At 50.7% G+C, this 22,526-nt stretch overlaps 10 protein-coding genes across 10 annotated transcripts; 6 read left to right on the forward strand and 4 right to left on the reverse strand.

Annotated features, from left to right (window-relative positions):
* Positions 1–274: 274 nt before the first annotated feature.
* Positions 275–1,540, reverse strand: COCSADRAFT_40154 (uncharacterized protein). The gene has a single exon (XM_007705435.1). The coding sequence runs from the start codon at positions 1,337–1,339 to the stop codon at positions 533–535; it is 807 nt and encodes a 268-aa protein (XP_007703625.1). The 5' UTR covers positions 1,340–1,540; the 3' UTR covers positions 275–532.
* Positions 1,541–2,275: 735 nt separating this feature from the next.
* Positions 2,276–3,446, forward strand: COCSADRAFT_29737 (uncharacterized protein; the record flags this gene model as incomplete). Its single annotated transcript, XM_007705372.1, has 3 exons — positions 2,276–2,287; positions 2,342–2,494; positions 2,574–3,446. 3 exons carry the CDS (start codon positions 2,276–2,278, stop codon positions 3,444–3,446), a joined length of 1,038 nt encoding a protein of 345 aa, XP_007703562.1.
* Positions 3,447–3,804: 358 nt separating this feature from the next.
* On the reverse strand, positions 3,805–5,021 carry COCSADRAFT_163841 (uncharacterized protein; the record flags this gene model as incomplete). The annotated part of the gene is made up of 2 exons (XM_007705653.1): positions 3,805–4,866; positions 4,926–5,021. The coding sequence occupies 2 exons, from the start codon at positions 5,019–5,021 to the stop codon at positions 3,805–3,807; spliced, it is 1,158 nt and encodes a 385-aa protein (XP_007703843.1).
* A 285-nt stretch (positions 5,022–5,306) lies between these two features.
* Positions 5,307–5,841, forward strand: COCSADRAFT_243748 (uncharacterized protein). Its single transcript, XM_007705654.1, has one exon. The coding sequence runs from the start codon at positions 5,397–5,399 to the stop codon at positions 5,688–5,690; it is 294 nt and encodes a 97-aa protein (XP_007703844.1). The 5' UTR covers positions 5,307–5,396; the 3' UTR covers positions 5,691–5,841.
* Positions 5,842–5,991: 150 nt separating this feature from the next.
* COCSADRAFT_29739 (uncharacterized protein) lies at positions 5,992–7,747 on the forward strand (the record flags this gene model as incomplete). The annotated part of the gene is made up of 4 exons (XM_007705373.1): positions 5,992–6,366; positions 6,475–6,576; positions 6,647–7,294; positions 7,352–7,747. 4 exons carry the CDS (start codon positions 5,992–5,994, stop codon positions 7,745–7,747), a joined length of 1,521 nt encoding a protein of 506 aa, XP_007703563.1.
* Positions 7,748–9,057: 1,310 nt separating this feature from the next.
* Positions 9,058–10,294, forward strand: COCSADRAFT_53904 (uncharacterized protein; the record flags this gene model as incomplete). Its single annotated transcript, XM_007705478.1, has 2 exons — positions 9,058–10,042; positions 10,095–10,294. Coding segments are annotated over 2 exons (1,185 nt in total), but the record flags the coding sequence as incomplete, so codon positions are not given.
* Positions 10,295–12,209: 1,915 nt separating this feature from the next.
* Positions 12,210–12,789, reverse strand: COCSADRAFT_98697 (uncharacterized protein; the record flags this gene model as incomplete). The annotated part of the gene is made up of 3 exons (XM_007705655.1): positions 12,210–12,274; positions 12,329–12,589; positions 12,660–12,789. Coding segments are annotated over 3 exons (456 nt in total), but the record flags the coding sequence as incomplete, so codon positions are not given.
* Positions 12,790–13,356: 567 nt separating this feature from the next.
* COCSADRAFT_243802 (uncharacterized protein) lies at positions 13,357–14,228 on the forward strand. The gene is made up of 3 exons (XM_007705656.1): positions 13,357–13,538; positions 13,591–13,795; positions 13,850–14,228. Exons 1-3 carry the CDS (start codon positions 13,385–13,387, stop codon positions 14,184–14,186), a joined length of 696 nt encoding a protein of 231 aa, XP_007703846.1. The 5' UTR covers positions 13,357–13,384; the 3' UTR covers positions 14,187–14,228.
* Positions 14,229–16,188: 1,960 nt separating this feature from the next.
* On the forward strand, positions 16,189–18,959 carry COCSADRAFT_98941 (uncharacterized protein; the record flags this gene model as incomplete). Its single annotated transcript, XM_007705657.1, has 3 exons — positions 16,189–16,212; positions 16,262–16,750; positions 16,803–18,959. The coding sequence occupies 3 exons, from the start codon at positions 16,189–16,191 to the stop codon at positions 18,957–18,959; spliced, it is 2,670 nt and encodes an 889-aa protein (XP_007703847.1).
* A 405-nt stretch (positions 18,960–19,364) lies between these two features.
* Positions 19,365–19,862, reverse strand: COCSADRAFT_99251 (uncharacterized protein; the record flags this gene model as incomplete). Its single annotated transcript, XM_007705658.1, has 3 exons — positions 19,365–19,421; positions 19,477–19,675; positions 19,738–19,862. 3 exons carry the CDS (start codon positions 19,860–19,862, stop codon positions 19,365–19,367), a joined length of 381 nt encoding a protein of 126 aa, XP_007703848.1.
* Between the last annotated feature and the right edge of the window lie 2,664 nt (positions 19,863–22,526).

The following is a 22,526-nucleotide window of genomic DNA, read 5'->3' on the forward strand; positions in this document are numbered from 1 at the left end:
CAGAAGGAAATCTAACACAGATAGTTAACAGATTTATGTGATATCGAAGAGGAAAAGTTTGTGATTACTGTACACTGAACCTGCTATCGATTTTACCCTGTATATATTGTGTGTATATCACGGTGGCGAAGTATTGAAGTCATTGTGCTGGAAACAGTTCAGGTATGTTGTGGAAGGCTAAAGTGGCTTTCTTTAGTTTCATCACTATGTTGGCTTCTGTATTCGAAAGTACGTTACTTTCGTATTAAACATCAAAATCAAGATCAAATTTGCCAGTATGTTATTGTCGAGCTTGCGGTACTGTCACATTTTGTGATAATCCACAAATACCATGAAATGTATTGTTTGCTAATCGGCGATTTACACTCCTCTGCCATAAGAAGAGTAGTCTTGCACAGGAGATAATGGTAATAGTCAAATTTTTTTGTTCGAGCGCTAGCATACAACTATTTCATCGTCATAAACACATGCTCCAGAACTAGTCAATCATAAAATCATATCTACCCCCTCACTCCATCTTCTGACACCACGCTTACTGAGATGATCCTCCAGAAATGGTAAGCACCTGGCCATTGACCCAACCGCCATCCTCAGAAGCAAGGAAAGCCACAACCCTCGCAACATCCTCGGGGACCGCACACCTGCCCAGCGGGCAGTGGCTCGCCATGAGGCTCTCAATCTTCTCCGCCGGCCACTCAGGAGTGCCACCAGGGATGTAGTGCCATGCGTTTTGAGTGAACATGTCCGACTTGATGCCACCAGGCGCGACACCATTAACGGTAACACCGCGCTTTCCAAAGTCCGTCGCGAAAGCCTTGATGAAGCCAATGACAGCCATCTTGGAAGCGTTGTATAGAGCGTGATCCTTGACACCGAGAAGACCGGCAGCAATGGAGCTCATGAGGATGATACGGCCGTTATCCTCAATGTACTTGTATGCCGTCTGACCAACGAAGAACTGCGCTCGCGTGTTCAAGTTGAAAACATGGTCGTACTTCTCCTCGCTAATCTCCTCGGTCTTGTCCCAGCTCTCGGTGCCGGAGTTGCTCATGACAATGTTGATCTTGCCAAAGGCCTTCTTTGCTTCCTCGAATAGCCGGTGGATCTCGGAGACTTTGCTCACATCGGCTTTGATGGCGACGGCTTTGGCGCCGTTGTTAAAGCCCCGGATGATCTCACATACTTCGTTGGCGGGGCCTTCTGATGATACGTAGTTTACGATGACTGAGGCACCGCGCTTGCCGAGCTCGATGGCGCAGCCTCGTCCGATACCGCGGCCGGCGCCGGTGATGAGGGCGACTTGGCCCTCAAGGGAGGCGGTGGGAACTGTGACGACCATTTTTATGGAGTTTTGTTTTGTGGAGGTGAAATATTGATAGTCGAGATGTTATAGAAGTGCTTGCTTTGATTTCTTGATTTGAAGAAATCCAAAGACTGATCGTAATGAATAAGTGAAAATGTGACTGGGTATCTTGATTAAGTTTCATTCATGTTGTAGCATCTATATAAATGCATTTGATATCTCCGTTTTCGAATGTTGGTCTACACGGTGTTGCGGCCACCGGTGGGGATCCGAAGGACCAAAGACCGAAAATAGTAGTCCGCCAAGGGGACTTGCGGCTCTACACTTTCGCGTCCGGGAAATACTATGTACGCTGTGCGTTTTACCTACACAAGGCTAAACGAACCGGCAAGCCTAGTCCCCGCTCCCAGTGTCGTAGTCCAAGTGCCGGCTGTGGTGCGGAGCTCGGAAGGGGGGCCATTGCTGTCCCTCCGAATTCAAGCAACGTATTGAAGTCTTGAGGATGGAGATGCGACAAGAAACCCGATCTTATCTCGGCAGGCTTTGTTGAAAGATTGACTCCTCGGATCAATTTTCATTTCCCAGAGTGTGAATGAGATAACGTACACTACCTATTGCGACGAGCGGTGATTGCCGGCGCAATGCAGGGAACACCAACGGATCTACCCATAGCGCAGGTACCACGATCACTTCTAGATCAACTTTGTCTTCATCATCGTGCAGAAATACCTAAGTGAGAAGATTGAAACTGCTAGATAAGACGATTCGACACACAAAGACACAATACAGCGTTAAACAGCGTTTGTAGAGATGGAGGCGGCGACTACAAATGGCCGAGCATGAGGCGGTTCCGACCATCGGGACCTTGGATTGCGCACGTCACTTGTCCGTGTTTGCCCCACTACATCTTTCAACTTCACATCCACAACAAACTATCACTAAACACACCATTTTTAGGTCTCAGAAAAAAAGATGCATATTCTTGTAAGTTGTTTCAGGTCTCACAGTAGCCAATGGCAGCAGCTGATTAAACAGTAGGTCACTAACGATGATGGTCCACCATCAGATCAATCTTCGCCGTACGTGCACTCACTGGTGTCAACACTGCAAAAGTATGGCCACACCGTGTCGGTTGTTCTCCCACACACGCAGAGATCTTGGATAGGCAAGGCACACCTTGTTGGCAAGTCGGTATGAATATCTTTTATCTGTTTGAAGCAATGCTTGCAATGTATATTCGTCGTCACCGCCCAGTCTAACATGGCCGTAGATATCACCAACATATTATCGACCTGAACCCCTCCAAACTACCGCCGATGGTCGCCTCACGAACCATGGAACGACTCATAACTCGCCTCTGCCGCCTTCTTCGAATGAGGAAGAATGGGTGCTCGTTGATTCGACCCCTGCCTCATGTATACAGATTGGTCTATACCACTACTTCACCGAGCGTGGACCAATCGATCTCGTTGTATCTGGACCAAACTACGGCCGCAATAGCACTGCGATATTTTCCCTCTCTTCGGGTACCATAGGCGGAGCGATGGAGGCAGCTGTTTGTGGCATGAAGAGCATAGCAGTCAGCTACGCCTTCTTCGACCGCAACCACGATGCCAACATCATCAGCGGCGCGAGCGAGCTCAGCGCAAAGCTCATACAATACCTATGGGACAACTGGGACAAGAACACACACTTGTACACTGTCAATGTACCTCTGGTGGAGAACGTAGGAGAGCGCAAGGTTCTATGGACAAACATGCTGCAGAACACATGGAAGAGCGGCAGCTGTTTCCAGGTGGTGGAAGTGCCCTCGGAAGCCGACGACAAGCCAGCGGACATCGAAGGCCAAATCCGCAAGCAGGAAGAGAAACTGGGCAAGAAGGAACTCAAGTCTAACTCGGAGGCTGCCGGTGGAGCAAGCGGTACGGATTCAGGACAAGACACGCCATCTGGACAGCCACATATGAGGTATACGCACAAGCACTTCAAGTGGGCGCCGTCGTTCAAGGACGTGTACCAGAGTGTGGAGGAGAGCGAGCCGGGCAATGATGGGTGGGCTGTTGCGCAAGGATTCACTAGTGTGACTCCGCTCCGGGCAAACTTTATGCACGTCAATGGGTTCGAGGGAGAGATTAAGCTTTAGCGGGTGGTGGGAGGAAAGGCAGATTCGGCGGGGTAGTTTGGATGATGATCACAAAGCGTATCGGGGTATAGTCCGGTAAAACGGGATTTGGGTTTTTAGGGGAGTACGAGAAGATGGGTTTTTCGTGAATCAAATATCGGAATCAGCAAGATGTGCAGGAGGTATTTAGAATATATCTCGTAGTAGTAATTCACACATTGAAGTGAGGTTTTCTGGTGGTTGTCGCAAATCGATCGACCTGAAGTCTCCATGTTATACCTGGGGTATCAAAAGAAAAAAAAAGAGACCCTCCCAAACGCCATGATCAATGCATCGTTGTGATTGAAAAAAGAAAAGAATAACACATGACCAAAATTAATTATTCAAAATTGAAAAAGGCATCGTCAAAGGAAGATTGCTCGGGGTTGGCGTAGTCGTCCATGTTGAACAGGTCCTCAAGATCGTCTGCAGCCATGGTGCTCATCATGTCGTCTTTGTTATTATTATTGGTCGTCGCCTCTTCTGCCTTGTTCTCTTGGGGCGGTGGTGGCTGTGCGGCAGGTTTGGGCTCATCTGCTTTTGGCGCAGGCTCTGGCTCTGGTGCTGGCTTGGCAGTTGTATTTGCAGTGCTATCGGCATTTGCGTTGGTGTTCGTATTTGTGTTCGAATCCAAGCCTGACAAGTCCGGCATTGTAAAGTCCATGTTCATGGTGGATGTTTGGTTGTTGTTGTTGTTGTCATTATCGCTGTTCTTGGCAAAGTCTTCGAGACCGCGTAGGAGGGAGGATCCTTCGTTGCCGCTATCGAGGCCAAAGTCAATATCGCCCGAGGTATCCATCATGTCGTGGTCGTGATTTTGGTCGGACGTGTCCATGGCATCGCCGAACATGGCATCGAAATCGAAGTCGGACTCATTGGGGTTGTTGGTTGGGGGCGTGCCATCGAATAGCGGATCTTTGGGTGGCTGGGCATTTGCGTCTGTCGAGTCTTGGGGTGGTGAGGGTGCCTTCTTGTTTTGGCTGTCATGGTCGCTGTTTCCGCCGTCCTTCTTCGCGGCTTCCATATCCGTCTCCATGGACGTCACTTGCTCCGATGTGTCTGGTGCTGCTGGCGGCTCGAGCTGTACGGGCGTGGCAGCCTTTTCTTCCTTGACTGGCGCGTCGTTGGTGGGTGGGGGTGGATTTCTGGCCTCTGCGGCAAGCCTCGCCTTGTCCACCTCTTGCTGTTTCGCGGCAGCCTCCTTCTTCTTGCGGTCCTGCTTCAGCAATGCCATGTCGCGCCGGAGCACCATTTGCGCTAGGCGCACCTCGTTCTCGAGTTCGTCGAGGGCATCGTGGAAGCGCTCGGTGGCATGTGGCACGACGCGCTGCAGTTGCTGCTTCATGCGCCCGGAGCCTCCGCCGGTCTGGGTTTCTTTGAGGAAGCGGCCAGAGTGGAGAAACTGTGAGAGAATGTGAGCAAGGACACGCATGAAGGGGGCATGGCTGGGCGGCCGCATACAATGAGATTGAGCATGCTCTGCAGCGTGTCGATGTGCTGCTGCTGCTGCTGCTGCTGTTGTCCCGGTGCCGGGGGTGGTGGGTTTGCTGCGGCCATGACAGCTGGGCGGTGATGGTTGTGGTGGTGGTAGTGGTGGTGATGATGTTGAGAATGGCGAGGAAGTCGTTGGCTATGGTGCGTAGTACAGTAGTGGTATGTAAGTATGTATGGCTCGGTGCTTGGTCGGCTGGTCGGTGCTGGGCGCAGCGCCCTGACACACGTGCGGGCCTTCTGCAGGTGCTTCCGCAGGTGGGGGCCACGGGTTCCGGTACTAGAGAATTAGGTGCAAATATACTAATACTAATACATGCCCTTGGGAACATTCCCACGCTCGGCGCAAAACAGGTAGCCACTAGCACCAGCCCATCCGTTATTTACGGCCTTTTCCTCCGCCCAGCCCTGCCTGACAGGAGCTGCCAGCACGGCATCCAAATGCCCCCAAAATGCTTAATGCCTGACCCGTTCCCGCAAATCTGCACTCTCTCTCGCACACGCGCACACATACCCCGGCACCACGGCCGGCAGGTGGTAGGCTACAGTAGCTCTCCCGTTGCATTGGGCGCTTGTGGCCTCGCGACCCTAATTCTCGCGACCCTCGCTCACCTCCCAACTCCTCTTCCCTTTCCTCACCCCACAAGTGGAGACTATAGCTTGCCATCCGCGCTCGGCGTAGGGCTTTCGCATCTCCTATCTCCTCTTCCTCTTGTTTCCTCTTCCCTTTCCTAGTGCTTTCCGCGTCTCTGTTCGGGCTGCCTGTGCTTGTACTTGCGCTTTCCCTTTTCGACTTTCCTTGTCGCCTACCACTAACCCACTAACCCACCCACCACCCTCCTCTTCGCCCCGCCACGACTCGCCCACCCGCCGCGTGGCCTTGTCTGTTCCTGTCCTGCTCTCTGCAATCGTCCTTTCGCGTCGCATCAGAGCTCACCCGCGGATTCTTTGCTGAACCACTCACCACCACCACTGCCCTTTGCTCATCCGCACCCCTCCTGCCTGTTTCTGCCTTGAGCGCATTTTCGCGACCGCCATGGCCGACCAGCAGAACCCTGGGGCACAGCTCCCCCCTCCGCCCTCCGCCAGCGGTGCGCCCGGCTACGACAACCAGCCTCAGGCCCAGCAGCACATGCCGCCCCCGCCGCTCGCCCCCGTCATCATCCCGCAGAACAACAACCCCATTCCCACGGCCATTAGCTCCCCCATGTCGGGCAACCCCATGTCCCCGACCAGCGGCCAGCCTGGCTATGTGCCCCGTCGCGCGGCTCCCGAGCCCAACAAGCGCGCTTTGTATGTGGGAGGACTCGACCCGCGGGTCACTGAGGACGTGCTTCGTCAAATTTTCGAGACCACTGGACATGTCCAGAGTGTCAAGATCATTCCTGACAAGACTGCAAGTTCTCCTTCTGTAAGATACATTTCCGAAACCGCTGCAATTCTCTTGACAGCTTTGTGGCGCGGGCCGGGCTTATCTTGCAACTGCTGCAACAATTCAAGTGCCGCTGACCGCTAACAGTTCAACTCTAAGGGTTTCAATTACGGCTTCGTTGAGTACGACGACCCCGGTGCGGCCGAGCGTGGCATGGCCACCCTCAATGGCCGGCGCATTCACAACAATGTAAGCATGGTCACTGGAGAAGCGGGCAAAGAGAAGTTGCCATGCCGGCCTGTGTTCTGACCAAAGACAGGAAATTCGTGTAAACTGGGCCTACCAATCTAACAATACAGCCAAGGAAGACACTTCTAACCACTTCCACATCTTCGTTGGTGACCTTTCCAACGAGGTCAACGACGAAGTCCTTTTGCAGGCCTTTTCCACCTTTGGTCCCGTTTCCGAGGCTCGCGTCATGTGGGACATGAAGACGGGCAGGTCTCGTGGCTACGGATTCGTTGCTTTCCGGGATCGTGCCGATGCTGAGCGTGCCCTCAACTCCATGGATGGCGAGTGGCTCGGTTCTCGAGCAATTCGCTGCAACTGGGCCAATCAGAAGGGTCAACCTTCCATTTCCCAGCAGCAGGCCATGGCCTCAATGGGCATGACACCAACCACTCCGTTTGGCCACCACCATTTCCCCACTCACGGTGTCCAGAGTTACGACATGGTTGTGGCTCAAACTCCGCAGTGGCAGACGACTTGCTATGTCGGAAATCTGACTCCTTACACCTCGCAGGCTGACCTAGTACCACTCTTCCAGAATTTTGGTTATGTTACCGAGACGCGCTTCCAGTCGGATCGTGGATTTGCCTTTATCAAGATGGACACGCATGAGAACGCTGCCATGGCCATCTGCCAGCTCAACGGCTACAACGTCAATGGCCGCCCCCTAAAGTGCAGCGTAGGTTGACTCGCGTCTCCCTTTTCCCTAACTGTTTGCTCACATTTGTAAATCTAGTGGGGCAAAGACCGTCCTCCGACTGGCCAGTTTGAGGGTTACTCGCCTGCGGGCGGCCCTAACTCAGCTTACCCCCAGACGCCGAGTGCGTACTTTCCGCAGTATGGTGGTGGGCCACAAGGTGGGCCCATGTCACCCTCAGGTGAGCGGCACCGGAGGAAGCTGCAGTATCGAAACAAGCAATCTAATGCGCGGGCAGGACCCAGCCCCGGCGGAGCACCTTTCGCGCAGCAGCAGCAACAAGCCTTTGGTAACCCTGGCATGCCGTTCCAGCAGCAAATGCAGCAGCCGGGCAGCGCTGGTGGCTACGGCCGCGGCGCCCCCCAGCAGCCACAGTGGGGCCAGTCTCCCCAGGCTGCCTTTAGCCAGAACGGCTTTGGGGGATACCAGGGCTAAAGACTCTCCTTGCTCAAACTTTTTTTGTTCAGCGCCGCGCCACCTATTCTTTCGACACGCCCGGTTGTTGTTTACGAGGGCGCTTTTGTTTGGATAGCTCCGATTTTCAGGTCATATTTCATCAGCTATCTGGTCTCATGTTCTTAGGCAAGTCGTCATTTTAGTCCCGTTGTCCAAAAAGGTGTGAGGGTTGTTGTCTGCCGGCATAGTCGGCTACCTTACGGTATATTTCTTGTGGGATATGATCTACGGTCGTTTGTGTGGTTCAAAATGAATCTCCTTTCTCTTGTTAACATTTCCTTTGATGCGAGCTTCGGCTTATTTCACATTTGCCTCTTCACTATCCACGATGATGTTGAATCTTGTTATGGTTACCAAAAGCGAATTCCTCTTCTCTTTGCGGCGCACTCTTTATTCATGACGGCTCCCTCTGACTTTTTTCGGTGGTCGGTAGGCTTTTGATGATTGTTGTTATATCATGTTCTTCTTCTTCGGTTTAGACTGCATTGTCTCTTCAAAACGGCATACGCGGGGCGCGCCGAGTCTCAATGTGGGAGAATGATGTGCGGAGTCATGTTCAAAAGATCCCTGGCGGAATAGAGAACCTGGAAACGTGAGGGCTGCATTTCAGCTACTTGTATGAATACCAATATCAATCGACAGTGTCGAAAACAAACAGCTCTTTCCTGTGGTGAAAGCAACGCTGACTAACAATCATTCGATACAGATGTGCATCGTTTTACAAGACCCAGGTCAAAAGTTGAGACTGAGACTATCATCCATCTGCCCTGCCATGACTCCGTCATGTGTTGCCAAGCACCTCTTAACTAGTGCAACTACTTACGTATGTCTCGAGTATTGGTATGGTGAGCACGTGATCATGATACTAGCGCACTTCCATCCGAAAGTCGCGTCAAATAGTCGCGTTTTGTGGGCCGGCTGCACTAAGGCTACAGGAGCAATCCCACCCCACTGCGCCGTGAAAGGCATGCTCACCCTCGATACCAATACCTAACCACTCTTCTTTTCTTTTGTCTGCGCCATATTTACTTTGCTGCATGCTTTCTTTCCTTGCTAGGAGAGGTGCGTCGCTTAAACCGTCCAAGACAAAAGATTCGCCGCTCTTCTCCCTTGTACAGTCCGCGCGGGCGCACTTGCCCCATACCCGTCCGTACCTGACGCACCCTCCTCGCGCGCGCCCTTCGACCTCACAACCATTCCAGACAGACAGCCTTCCGAGTAGCCTGTCCAGCTTTGCCCCCTATATTCAAAACAACAGTCTCTTCAATCGCCTATACACAAAAAGAACCATGTTCAAACAAGCCGTGCAGGCACACGATGCCATCGCGTCGTCCTCGCCGTCGAATGGTGCATGTAAACAAGCCTCACTCGGCAATGTCTTCAACCGAACCGGGCCAACACAAACATCATCCGCGCAAACCCTAGGGTATGGAGCGAAGCAGAATAATACTGTGGGGCAACAACGAGTATCGGGTCCCCCAACACAAGGTACTAAGAGGACTTCAAGTGGCCTGTCCAAGTCACTGAGTTCACATGATGGCGAATTTGAGTACCCTACACTCAGTATTGGAGGCATGGACAAAGAGAACGAACTTCCGGCCGCTTTTCACGCACCCAGCACTGGCTCTGGAATTCTTGAGACTGCCTTGTTTGACGAAGACGATTTCGACAGCGACGTGGATCTCGACGTAGAAGACCCCGCGACCAAAGGCACCGTCACATACCCCACTTTACCCAGTGTACCCTCGACGATCTCAGGAGACTCTGGATACAATTCAAGGGCACAAACTGCAGACACCAAATCAGAGGTAGACAGTAGCCAGCCAATACCATGGTCATCTTCCCCAATAGAACACTTCAAAACACCCAAGAAATCCGAACCCTTGAGGGTGAAGCGGAGAACGCTACCATGGCAACAGCCTCAAAAGGCTCAGCCCTTACAAGAGGAGGACAAGGAGGACGAGGTTGAACCTCCAAAGAAGAAGCAATCTGTCGAACCCGAAAAGACAGTATCGACACCAGCACCGAAGGATTCAAATTCAAAATATTACTGGAACACAACTCCAAGTGGTTTGAAGCAACAGCAGAAAGCATTTCGAGAGAATATGAAAGCACAAGCAAAGCCGAATCAAGGGACTGATGATGTCATCAAGGAAGTTATCAAGACGAAGAAGAAGAACACGGTGGCCCGCATATTTCTCAGTGAGGAGCAGCAAAATGTGCTGAAGCTCGTAGTAGACTATAAAAAGAGCGTCTTCTTCACTGGTTCTGCTGGTATGTGCAAAATATACGTCCTTTGTATCGATTCATTCACTGACCGCACCAGGTACCGGTAAATCCGTTCTACTTCGTGAGATTATCACAGGATTGCGGAAGAAATATGCCCGCGAGCCTGATCGAGTTGCTGTTACAGCCTCAACAGGTCTGGCAGCATGCAACATCGGTGGTGTTACTCTACACAGTTTTGCAGGCATTGGACTTGGTAAAGAGCCGGTTGAAGATCTTGTCAAGAAGATTCGACGGAACGCGAAAGCCAAGCAACGATGGATGCGTACCAAAGTTCTTATCATGGATGAAGTTTCTATGGTGGATGGCGATCTGTTCGACAAGCTTGAATCGATTGCACGAACAATTCGCAACAACGGCAGACCGTTCGGTGGCATCCAGCTTGTCATTACAGGTGATTTCTTTCAATTGCCTCCAGTACCGGAGTTCGGCAAGCAAGCCAAGTTTGCGTTTGACGCAGGCACCTGGACTACAAGCATTGAGCACACGATTGGTCTAACTCATGTCTTCCGTCAAAAGGATCCAGTATTTGCGGGCATGCTCAACGAAATGCGAGAGGGTCGGTTGACACCAGAGTCGATATCTCGTTTCAAGCAGCTAGAGCGTCCACTGCCAACAGAAGATCAAAGCGTTGAAGCAACTGAACTGTTTCCTACACGCCAGGAAGTTGATCGTGCCAACACTACACGCATGCATCAGTTGCACGGAAATACATTCACATTCGAAGCTCGAGATGGTGGTACTATTACAAACAAGGAACAAAGAGACAGGCTTCTCCAGAGCTGCATGGTTCCAGAGCAAATACATCTAAAGAAGGGTGCACAAGTCATGTTGGTTAAAAACATGGACGAAACGCTAGTCAATGGATCACTAGGCAAGATAACAGGGTTCATGACAGAGCAAATGTTCAATGTCTACAAAGAAGATGAGGAAGGATTTCTTGAAAATGGGCCTTCGGACGCTACCTTGAAGACAGAGATGGCCAAGAGTTCACTTGGGCTCAACACCAACCAAGTGTACCCCGTTGTACGATTTGCCATTGCAGATGGTACAACGCGCGATTTGTTATGCAAGCGCGAAGACTGGAAGATCGAACTGCCCAATGGCGAAGTTCAAGCATCACGATCTCAAATCCCTCTCATTCTCGCATGGGCCTTGTCCATCCACAAAGCCCAAGGCCAAACCCTCGAACGCGTCCGTGTTGATCTCGGCCGCGTCTTCGAAAAGGGCCAGGCTTATGTCGCGCTTTCTCGTGCAACAAGTATGGCTGGTCTACAAATCCTTCGCTTCGACCCACGAAAGGTGATTGCTCACGAAAAGGTGCGGTCGTTTTACAGCAGCCTCAGTAGCGCTGAGCATGTCGAGAGCAAGGCAAAGAGCAAGACTATACTCGGAAAGATGCAAGCGGCCAAGTCAAAGAGGGCTGGCAATGACGACTGAAACGGGAATGTACATGCTTGTTTGCATTAGTGGTGTTGTTGGTTTGGTTTATCACGGCGGCGTTTTGTCAAGCAGGATGAGGAAGCTTGCTCGGGTTATGTACAAGGTCGGAAGCGCAAGACGATACAGGTATGTAAATGTTTCTACGATGCATATACGCACAATACATCATTACGCATCTTCACTCTACTGGTTTCTCCTCTCGTCTCATGTCTAGCGATGTACTGTCCAACGGATCATGTCCATGTACAAACATCTCCCAGTAGAAGGAGCAGTAGTTTGGGCAACGTGCATCAATTCCAAGTAATTTTGATTACATTTGCATCACTGTAACAATCGTTCGTGTTGGGACTCTTGAAGCACACATGTTGCAACTTACGTCACAAAACCAGGACAGCAACAAGACACATACATTCTGTTTACAAGCGCAGAATGAAATTGATGAGACCCTAGAATACACGCCGTCAAATGGATTGCCAAATGCACGCCAGCCCGTGCCATTATTTACCCCCCTCTCGCTCCCTTGTCATAGAAGCAGTCTTTGTCCGTTCTTCCAAAGAGATACATATAGCACACTTACAGCATGCCGCACATGTCAGCTGTGCGCGCCATGCATACAGAACATATCGTCGCACTCGATGTATCAATACCCATAATTGTCTCTTGCAGATAAATGTTGTCGTGTCGCGTCTGCAATCGTAGGCTATGTGATCATCTAGCACTCGTCGGCACCACCAGCCTTGGAGTTCATGAGCAGGGCAACGATGAGTCCGTAAAGACCTAAGCGCGCATTAGTAATGAACTTCGTGCAGAACCTGATGGAGTGTAACATACCCAAGACTTCAGCGAAAATGAGAATCAGGATCATTCCGACGAACAACCTGGGCTGCTGGGCAGTTCCTCGTACACCAGCGTCACCGACGATACCGATGGCGAAACCAGCCGCCATACCCGACAGACCGACGGAAAGACCAGCGCCGAGTTGAATAAAGTTGGTAAACAGCGAAGAGTGCTGGCTCAGGCCGTTGGAGATAAGCACGGACACGACGAGACCGTAGATACCAATGATACCCGCCATGACGACGGGAATAATGTCTGGATTACCTGTTAGCCGCATTCATGCAATACAAAGTTCGCGACCAAGTTCGCATAGCGCGTAACGTACTCTTAACGATCAGGTCAGGGCGAAGGACACCCATGGCGGAGACGCCAACACCGGCTTTGGCGGTTCCATAGGCGGCACCGAAGCAGGCGAAGACGATAGCTGACGTACAGCCCATCGCGCCGAAGAAGGGCTATTGATCATTAGCCCAAATCCTACAATGTCGCACGATAGTCGTCGCATCGCTTTACGATGATAGAAGCAGTGTCGTCGCGGTTCTGGTCGCGTCCGTCGGGAGGCGGAGCGGAGGTTGGTACTCGAGTACTTACAGCATAGGCAGGGCTATAGAAGCTTTGTTAGCTCAAGTTCTTCATATCTATCTTAACAGAAGCTTCTCCGCTAAGCTGATGACAATAGCAAGTCCAGCTTATGCCTAAGAGACAAGCTTGAAGCTGCGTGCATCATAGACATGGGAGCTCTGCAAGGACTCACCAGAGTTCAGTCGACATATTTGCGGTGATTTATGTAATCGACGAGTCGTCTGGAATGGTTTGGAGATCTTTCTTGAGATGGACGCGTGCAGTGGATGTGGCGACGGGGGCGTATGTGATGTCGAGGAGTGGTGACGACGGTTGGCGAAGAGCTGTACATCTGGGACACCCGCTTGACGCTACGCTCGCCCTGGCACTAGCGCCGCACGTGAGACTCGCCAATGCATTCGCCCCATCGCAAAGGCTGCCTCGACTCTTTCAACACCTCACCAAGAATCTCTTGCAGCACCCGCAAACATGTCGTGGCGCAACCAAGGAATTACCGGTTCTAACAATATTCCTCTAGGAACTCGCCGTCGGTTTGCCGGAGGCGACGATGATGGCGGTTACAATCCCTCAGCACCCGCAGAGGGCCTGTCCGAGCTGAAGCGCGGTCGCAGCCCAGAACGCAGTAAGTCAACTCCCACACGTGCTTACGATGCTCTCTAATATGCTCTTTCTAGGTTCCGATGCTCCGCGACAGCGCAAGAAGCGAAACCGATGGGGCGACGCGAGCGAGAACAAGGCTGCCGGCCTGATGGGGCTGCCTACAGCCATCTATTCCGCCATGACTACTGAGCAGCTTGACGCGTATACTTTGCATCTGCGAATCGAGGAAATCACCCAGAAGCTTAAGATCAACGATGTTGTTCCAGCCGATGGTGACAGGTACGTGTCCGATTGTTTTCTTCCCTGCATGCGCTCCTTGGCTGACTGGCATAGATCTCCCTCGCCCCCACCGCAGTACGACAACTTCGGTCGCCGTGTCAACACCCGCGAGTTCCGCTACCGCAAGCGCCTCGAAGATGAGCGTCACAAGCTCGTTGAGAAGGCGATGAAGACACTTCCTAACTACCATCCACCTGCCGATTACAGGCGCCCTACTAAGACACAGGAGAAAGTCTATGTTCCGGTCAATGATTATCCGGAGATTAACTTCAGTACGAAACTAACCCCTCTAACTCCCCTTTTCTCGTCTTGCTCTACCCCAGCCTTTGTCTTGACCAGCCTGCTCAGACTGCTGGATGTTTATGCGCATCTAGTGGCACCTGCAGTATAGCTATGTCACTAACCCTAACCCTTTTGCTCATACATTATTTTTTGATCATAAACTAACCGCAGCTTTTTGCACTAACAGTTGGTCTACTCATTGGCCCTCGTGGAAACACGCTCAAAAAGATGGAAACAGAATCCCAGGCAAAGATTGCAATCCGTGGCAAGGGCTCTGTGAAGGAGGGCAAAGGACGCTCTGATGCAGCTCACACCAGCAACCAGGAAGAGGACCTGCACTGCTTGATTATGGCCGATACCGAGGAGAAAGTCAACAAGGCCAAGAAGCTCATCCACAATGTCATTGAGACTGTAAGTTTTCCTGAATCCCATATCCTAAAACAATACTAACACATTCAGGCCGCTTCCATCCCCGAAGGCCAGAACGAGCTCAAGCGCAACCAACTCCGCGAGCTTGCCGCCCTCAACGGTACCCTTCGTGACGACGAGAACCAAGCCTGTCAAAACTGCGGAGAGATTGGCCATCGCAAGTACGATTGTCCACAGAAGCAGAACTTCACTGCCAGCATCATCTGTCGCGTCTGTGGTCAAGCTGGTCACATGGCTCGCGATTGTCCAGAACGCAAGGTTGGACAGCCTTGGCGCAACGATAACCGCTTTGGCGACCGTGGTCAGCCTGCAAGAATTGGCGGTGCCCCCGAGAATGAGCTCGATGCTTTCATGGCCGAAATGGGCGGTGCTGGTGGACAGCCTCGTGGCGCAATTGAGTACAATAACAACAATGGTACTAGTGGCGGTGACAACTATGGAGGAGAACGCCCTCTCAAGCCTTGGGAGCGCGGTCCTACTGGCGGCTCTGCACCTTGGGCGCGTAACGACGATGATCGTGGCCGTGGTGATGGTCACTCTTCTGCTCCCCCGCCTTGGGCTGGTGGAGGTGGTCGCGGTGGTCAGTCATACGATCAGGGCTATGGTGCCAGTAGCGGTGCAGCTCCCTGGGCCGCTGGTGCCTCAGCTGGTGGTGATGGTGGTGCTGGCGGTGCTGGCTATGGTTATGGCGGTTACGGCTATGACCAGAGTGCTGGGATGGGTGCTCCTGGCGCTTACGCCGGTGCTCCAGGCTACGGTGCTGCTCCACCTCCCTCTGGACCTCCACCTGGTCTTGGTCCTCTCTTCCAGAGCTACGGCTCTGCTGGAAGCCCTCCCCCGCCACCGCCACCATCTGGCTCCGCGCCTCCCCCGCCTCCTCCGGGTGATGTCCCTCCTCCTCCTCCGCCTAGCGATGTCCCGCCCCCACCACCACCTCCGGCTTAGACGAGTGAGGGTAGCAACAGCCGTAGCATAGATTTTGGATCGGCATGTAGCCGGTTCCTGTATCTGTACTCACAGGCTTTAGTGTTTCTGATGGTCATAGCGATCTTGCTTCGTAGGCAGTCTGATATGCGGTCTTTTGGGGGGGAGTTTAATATATATAATACAGTCTGTGGCTAACATATGACCATAAACAGTGACACAGGTAAGCTCACTGGCGAAGCTGTGTGTGCCGGGACATTTCCACGTAGGTTACACAACGTAGTCTCGTTTGTGCTCTGCCTGATCAGGAAACGACCATGGGCCTATCCTAGTATAGCAGCAACTACGAGTTTTGTTTAATGCATGATAGCGCCAATGTGATTTCTACGCATGTGTGATAGGTTCGGTGCAATTAAGCTCATGTGCGTGTCATTAGGCTACAAGCGGAAAATAAGCGTGTTCGTGTGAGCACCTGTGCAGTAGTCTGATGACGTTGAAGGCCAAGAAGATACTAGTAGAGGGCAGTGGGACGGGCACATGGCGACAGGCTCATGTCGACCATGCACTCTCAGCTGTCGTTGGAGCCCTGACTGTTTGACACTTCTGTTTGCGCCTGGGTTCCCTCCTCGATGCCTGCGTTACACAACCCCTCATTTTGGTAGCGATCGCACCCCACGCAACTCACCTCACCAACCCCATCGTGGTCAAACATTCGAGTCACGCCTCCTACCGGCCGCCGCGCGCGCAACATCGTGGCCATGGAGCGGATACGCATCAGCAAGGTATGTGCCTCAGTCTATCTAGACTTGCACAACCTAACCAGCACTGCAGGTGGAGGGTGTATACCTTCTTCGCAGAGGTACACGCTTTGATGGCACGCTACATCTCATGCCCCATCACCTTGTCTTCAGCTACCTTCCTAGCCCTCCCGCAGATGCCCCTCCAAACTCAAAGCCTCCGCGGCAAAAAGAAGTCTGGATAACATATCCAATGATAAACTACTGCGTCCTCAAACCGTGTCCCCCAGTCCTTCGCCAGGAGTCCTCGATCCGCATCCGATGCCGTGACTTCACATTCTTTGCCTTCTTCTTTCCCGACGAAAAGAAGGCACGCGATGTATACGAGAGCATACGTGCCTTGTCGTGCAAGCTCGGAAGGCTGGATAAGCTCCTGGCTTTCAGCTACCAGCCTAAGCCTCCAGAAGACAAACAGGACGGCTGGAGCATCTATGATGCACGCCGTGAGTGGAGGCGTCTGGGGATCAGCTCAAAAGATACGGAGAAGGGCTGGCGCATATCAGAAGTCAATATTGAATACAAGGTACTTGTCATGCGACAACCGTGGCTGGGAAATTTCTTGACGAATGGCACAGTATTCCGCGACATATCCCGCCCTAATAGTAGTTCCTACCGCTGTGTCTGATAGTGTTCTCCGATACGCCGGCGAATACCGCTCACGGCAACGCATTCCTGCCCTTGTCTATCGTCACCCCATTAACAACTGCTCCATAACGCGCAGTTCACAACCCACACCTGGGCTCCGCGGAAATCGAAATGCTCAGGACGAACGGCTTGTGGCGGCTATCTGGGCAACCAATCGTGGGTGGAAGCCGACAACTACCTCTTCTGGCTCGGTGGAGTTCACTCCAGATACGAGTGTTGTAAACCTAAGTGAATCTAGTGCTAGTAGTTCCTTTGTTGGTGCAGGAGATGGGTCAGAAAATACAGGGAAACCCACTGTCGACGATCTGACCGCTTCGTCAGAATCCGATGCCGATCTACCCAGAGTGTATGGAGCCCAACAGCGAAACCTGATTGTCGATGCCAGGCCGACGGTGAACGCATATGCGATGCAGGCTGTTGGACTAGGCTCGGAGAAGATGGACCACTACCCTGGTGCGGAGAAGGCTTATCTTGGGATTGATAATATCCACGTTATGCGCAAGTCTTTGGATATGGTGGTGGAAGCTCTGAAGGAATCGGATCTAGTTCCGTTTCCCCCAAACAGACAGCTACTAGCCAAGAGCAACTGGATCAAGCACATAGCCAATATCTTGGATGGTACTGCATTAATTGCTCGTACAGTAGGAATCATGCATTCGCACGTCCTGATTCACTGCTCAGACGGATGGGATCGTACGAGCCAGCTGAGTGCACTCAGTCAGATACTGCTAGACCCATACTACAGGACACTGGAAGGCTTCATCGTTCTTGTGGAAAAGGACTGGTTATCTTTTGGACACATGTTTCGGCATCGGTCGGGATTTTTGAGCCATGAGAAATGGTTCACCATCGAAAACGAGAAAATCGAACGAAAGTACGATGGTCCAGGGGCTGGTAATGCCTTTGAGAATGCCCTTCGGGGTGCGCGAGGTCTCTTCAACCGCCATAATGAGTCCAACGAATCGCTCAATCAGCTCCCAGAGACTAACCTTCCAGACACTGTTCCAGACATCCCCGATGCTCCTCCATTAAAGCCCGTACCAACTGGCGCGGCAGAAGAGCATCGAGTTACCAAGGTCAACGAGCTATCGCCTGTCTTCCACCAATTTCTCGACTGTGTTTACCAACTACACTATCAGCATCCCACACGGTTTGAGTTCAACGAGCGCTTTCTGAGGCGCTTGCTGTACCATTTGTACTCCTGCCAGTATGGCACCTTTCTTTTCGATAATGAGAAAGAGCGTGTCGAGACGAGGGCCAAAGAGCGAACAAGAAGTGTATGGGATTATTTCCTATGTCGAAAACAAGAGTTTATGAACCCCAAGTATGATCCGGAAATAGACGACGCCGTTCGTGGTAAGGAAAGAATGATCTTTCCTCGAAAAGGTGAAGCAAGGTGGTGGGCTGAGTGTTTTGGTCGTACTGATGAGGAGATGAACGTCTTTGGTCCCCAGGCACCCCCCAGCCTAACGCCGCAAACGAGCAATGCAAGTCACGACAGAAGTGGCACTAGCACACCAATTATCCATGAACCTATTGTCACTGGTACTGAGACCGCGGAATCTGTGACGGGTGCTGGCGCGGCGGTCCATCCTCCACGTACAAATGCCGTAGGTGACCGCTCTCCTAGGACTTCTAGCACACCTAAACCGCTTGATGCTGCCGCTGCACTCGGACAGGACCTGAGACAAGGGGTAATAGCGAGCTTTGAGAGGCTGGGCATCACTGGAAATTCAAACCCCAGTAAGGGAACAAGTCCACCCGAAGAAAGATCGAGCGAAGAGCTTGCAAAAGAAGCAGTCAAGCCAAGTTCAAAGTTGAGCGTAGACCAGGAAGCAGTAGAGAAGGCGGAAGAAGTTGCAAAAGAGTCTGACGTTGGACTTTCTGGACAACCCACAGAGGAGAATACAAAGAATGATGTAGGAGAAACTGCCGAGAAACCTGCAGAACAAAAGCCGGCTGAAGATCCAAGTCTTGGTCTAGGTCTTGGAGTCAACATTATCGAAAAGCAAGCCGAGAATAGGAGTCGGAGCCGCAAGCCAAGTCACAATCCAGAGGCTAAGGAGGTTGAGATTGAGATGCAATGACGTCAATGAAAGGTGGCTGATCGATGAAGGAGCTTATCACGATGAATGCATTAAATGATACCCAGTGGTTTCTCATTGCAAGGATCTTAGATTGTGAATTTGTATCACACTGTACATGTTGGACATAGCTCAAGCAAGTATGGTGGACAATGAATAATTGTTATGTGATGTAGTAGCACGATCATGAAGGAGATAGCCCGCAAACTTGTTGATTTTGGCAGAGTCCATGCCGACTTTCGGTCAGCATTTCATTCTCGGTCTATGTACAGAGATGCCCGGCAATATTTCATCCAGGCACTCTAGTGTGTTTCTCATTACATAGACCTCCCAGGTTTGTAGACTCCCACTCTCGTCGCACAACCCAAGCAAATAATCAGGAAGCTCGTTTGATGGTACTCGCCGTGCTTAGATCTGGAGGCGCTCGACCTTGTCCTTAAGGGTGCGGATCTGGCCCATCAAGTCCTGTGTCTTGTTAGTACATGTAGATTCCTTGCGATTATCCGTTTTGTCAACTTACAGAGGCTTCGTTTGTCGTGATGCTAGCGGCGATAACGGGCCTGGCAACGCCACAAGCACGGCCGAGAGCCATCTTGGAAGGGACATAGACGTATGGCACGTTCTTGTCCTCGCAAAGCAGAGGCAAGTGCAGAAGGATGGCGAGAGGGGAGGTGTCGGCGGCGAGGATGATCAGCTCACTGATACCACGGTTGAGGGTCCTAAAACGCTGATTGTTAGTCATTGCGCTTGATTCTTCGACAGTCGCATCGGGTATGCATACTTGGTAGCTTCGTTGGCACCCTTCTTCAGCTGCCTGTAGTGGGTAGCCTGCTGAACAAGGTCGAGAATCTCTTGCGACAAAGCCTGGTCAGCCTGGGGCCATGCGGCGCTGTTGTCCTCGGCCATTTCGAAGATTGCGATAGATAGTAGAGGGTTGAGGGAAGGGTTCACTGCTGAAGCTCGTCCGAAGGGGGATTCCTACGCTCGATCAGCCTGTGCGACTTGCGCAGTAAGTAGGCGACTTACACTGCTCGCTCGCCCGGGAGATATTTGTCGGTGAAGATGGTGGATAGTTCAAGATGTTGGAGCTTGTAGAAAATCAAAAAAATTCCTGGGATGATCGCCTTGGCGGGTCTCACGTGCTGCGCTAGTGCTGCGGGCGCTTGTCTGCTTTAGGATAATGATGGAGGCTGAATCCGAAGTCACGTTATTTTCATCACTCTGTTTGTACGTAGATGCATTGTGTCATATCTGGACATTGATAGTGTTTGAAGCTAACAAGTCTGTTGAATATGAATCTAACGGGGCGGCATGTACTTGATTTTTCTTAGTTCCCTAGTAACTTGGACTAATATTGTCAGAATGATCTATGCACTATCGCTTTTTGTGATTGCGCATGTCGCAATGCGGAAAAGTATAGAACTTAGCGTTCAATTATTGCACTGCAACTATTTCGGTCAATTTCAAGGAACTTTATGGTATAGTAGATTTTTCACAGAAAGATGTAGACGAGTTTTCATATACCTCTTCGTTTATCCTATGAACATATTCAGAGAACCTACCTACTGTATCTAGCTCACTTTAGGTAGCATAAGTAGCAGCCTATACAAAATCTCAATTTAACCACACCAACATTGAGGTATTATCAAGAGAACATGGTGGGAATAAAAAGCAACATGGGCTCTGGTCTTTGCCACAAAGTTATAGTTAAATCGAAAATTAGGAGGTTAGGGTTGGGGGTTTGCATCACATTAATGTATCCTTTTTTTACGAGTGGAAGAGCGCAGGAAAACTCTATATTTTGCTCTGCGTTTTGATATCTGCATACCATGTTTTTCCTTGAAAGCCTCGTGTGACTAGGTAGAGTGGATAGCATGGAAATTGTTGAATAGACTTATGGCGGGCGTATCAGTTAAGGAAGGAAGGCTTCTATAAACTGCGGGTTGAACCACATGCAGTAAATCTTAATACAGACCGTTAAAATTTATTCTGATACGTGGCTATTTGCTATAAATTGTACTAGAAATGACAGCTACGTTGGAGTAGAGTGACATCGTGTTAAGTACCGTAGTTTACCTCTAAATAGTCTTGGTCAGAGCTGTTTTTTTGTATTATATTTTCTTGTACATATGTACTGTATATCTAGAGTCTTTTCCTTCCTGGAAATTCGAGAAAATAGAGTGGGATGTGAAGTGTGAAGTAACAGATAGGGATGAAACGAATTGAGAAAGGAAGAAAGCTTTTACACTAGCCAAGACCAATAATTGATATTGATCTATGTGACGGGTTAAGAAGTATTTCTAATGGCGTATATTACGGTATTCTTACGTCAAATGGATACAGTGCTAGTAGATCGAACTATCGATTGAGTGCCTCCCAACCCGGTGTGGAAAGAAAGGAACGACTGTGATTACTAATTCTTAGCCTTGGGTGATGTCTCTCTGAATCAGACTCTACCATCTATCATATACGATTGTGGTATTTAAGAAACGGATAAGTAAGATATCAGATGCCTACGTGTTAACAACGAGTGGTTCGCCTCGTGAACACAAATATCCAAAACTAGAACACTAGCATAGTGGATCTAAATCCAAAAAAATGACATTTTTTTATTTGACATACTCGAACTTGTGCAAGCCAAACGCAGCCACTGACACCCGATTAACAAAACTCACAGCAGTAATGTGCCAACTAAGGCATTTCATCGAGGCATGTCGACATGGAGAAACAACGCCTCTAGAACAACCAATAAAAAAAGGAACCACAGAGTAGTCTAGCCCTCTACCAAAAAGCGGTTGTAAAATGATGATCGACCCGGACCCCCACACCGCACAGTCTACATAACGCTCATCCTCAACCACATCTACCGGTGGTTGCCACTTAAATCTCCTTGCCATCCATCGTCACTTTTCGAAAAAAAAAACGAAAGACACATCAAACCCTCAAAAAGCCTTTTTTTTTTCCTCCTGACTTTCTTTAGTCACAAATTATAACAGCGACACTATTACACACACAAAAAAGCGGACACTGGCCACCCCCCCCCCCGCCCCGCGCCCCGTGAGCTAGGCCAAGTGACTACTTATACTTTTCTAACTAGCCAAGCCCCATACGTATATACACCAGCGGTTGAATACACGCTTGAATTCGTAAGCTCTAGTACCGGGTATTTAGCATCCCACGTCAGCATAAAGGACCACCTTAGCACCACTAAGAACGGGTCTAGGCCGTCGTTATACATAAGATGAATCCGAGCCTCAGTGTTTCTTTTATGCCAGTGTACACGGGGCTGCTGAGGGGCAGGATCTACATACTATCCAAATCAAACACTTATACATTTTTCTTTTTCTCTCGCCAGTAGTAGTAGTAGTAGTAAAATGTATACACCGTATCAAGTTCACTTACCACAATTGTCGTCTTTTACATGCGTACTTACCCTTGCGCCAAAACAAACAAAAAAGGTTAGCATCCTCGGGAGCTTAATCCCACACATACGGGGCGGAGAGAGAGAGAGAGATAAAGGGCACGTGCAGAAATCGGTGCGCTCTCGTACGATATATACGAGGTCAAAAG

Source organism: Bipolaris sorokiniana, assembly GCF_000338995.1.
Source record: "Bipolaris sorokiniana ND90Pr unplaced genomic scaffold COCSAscaffold_14, whole genome shotgun sequence".
Taxonomy (NCBI): Eukaryota; Fungi; Ascomycota; class Dothideomycetes; order Pleosporales; family Pleosporaceae; genus Bipolaris; species Bipolaris sorokiniana.

Excerpts from the sequence above, each read along its gene's own strand:
- COCSADRAFT_243802 (XM_007705656.1), top strand. The coding sequence starts at position 13,385 with ATGTCGTGGCGCAACCAAGGAATTACCGGTTCTAACAATATTCCTCTA. Across the intron at positions 13,539-13,590 it reads CGGTCGCAGCCCAGAACGCA|GTTCCGATGCTCCGCGACAG; the intron begins GTAAGTCAACTC and ends TGCTCTTTCTAG. Across the intron at positions 13,796-13,849 it reads GTTCCAGCCGATGGTGACAG|ATCTCCCTCGCCCCCACCGC; the intron begins GTACGTGTCCGA and ends TGACTGGCATAG.
- COCSADRAFT_243748 (XM_007705654.1), top strand. The coding sequence starts at position 5,397 with ATGCCCCCAAAATGCTTAATGCCTGACCCGTTCCCGCAAATCTGCACT.
- COCSADRAFT_40154 (XM_007705435.1), bottom strand. The coding sequence starts at position 1,339 with ATGGTCGTCACAGTTCCCACCGCCTCCCTTGAGGGCCAAGTCGCCCTC.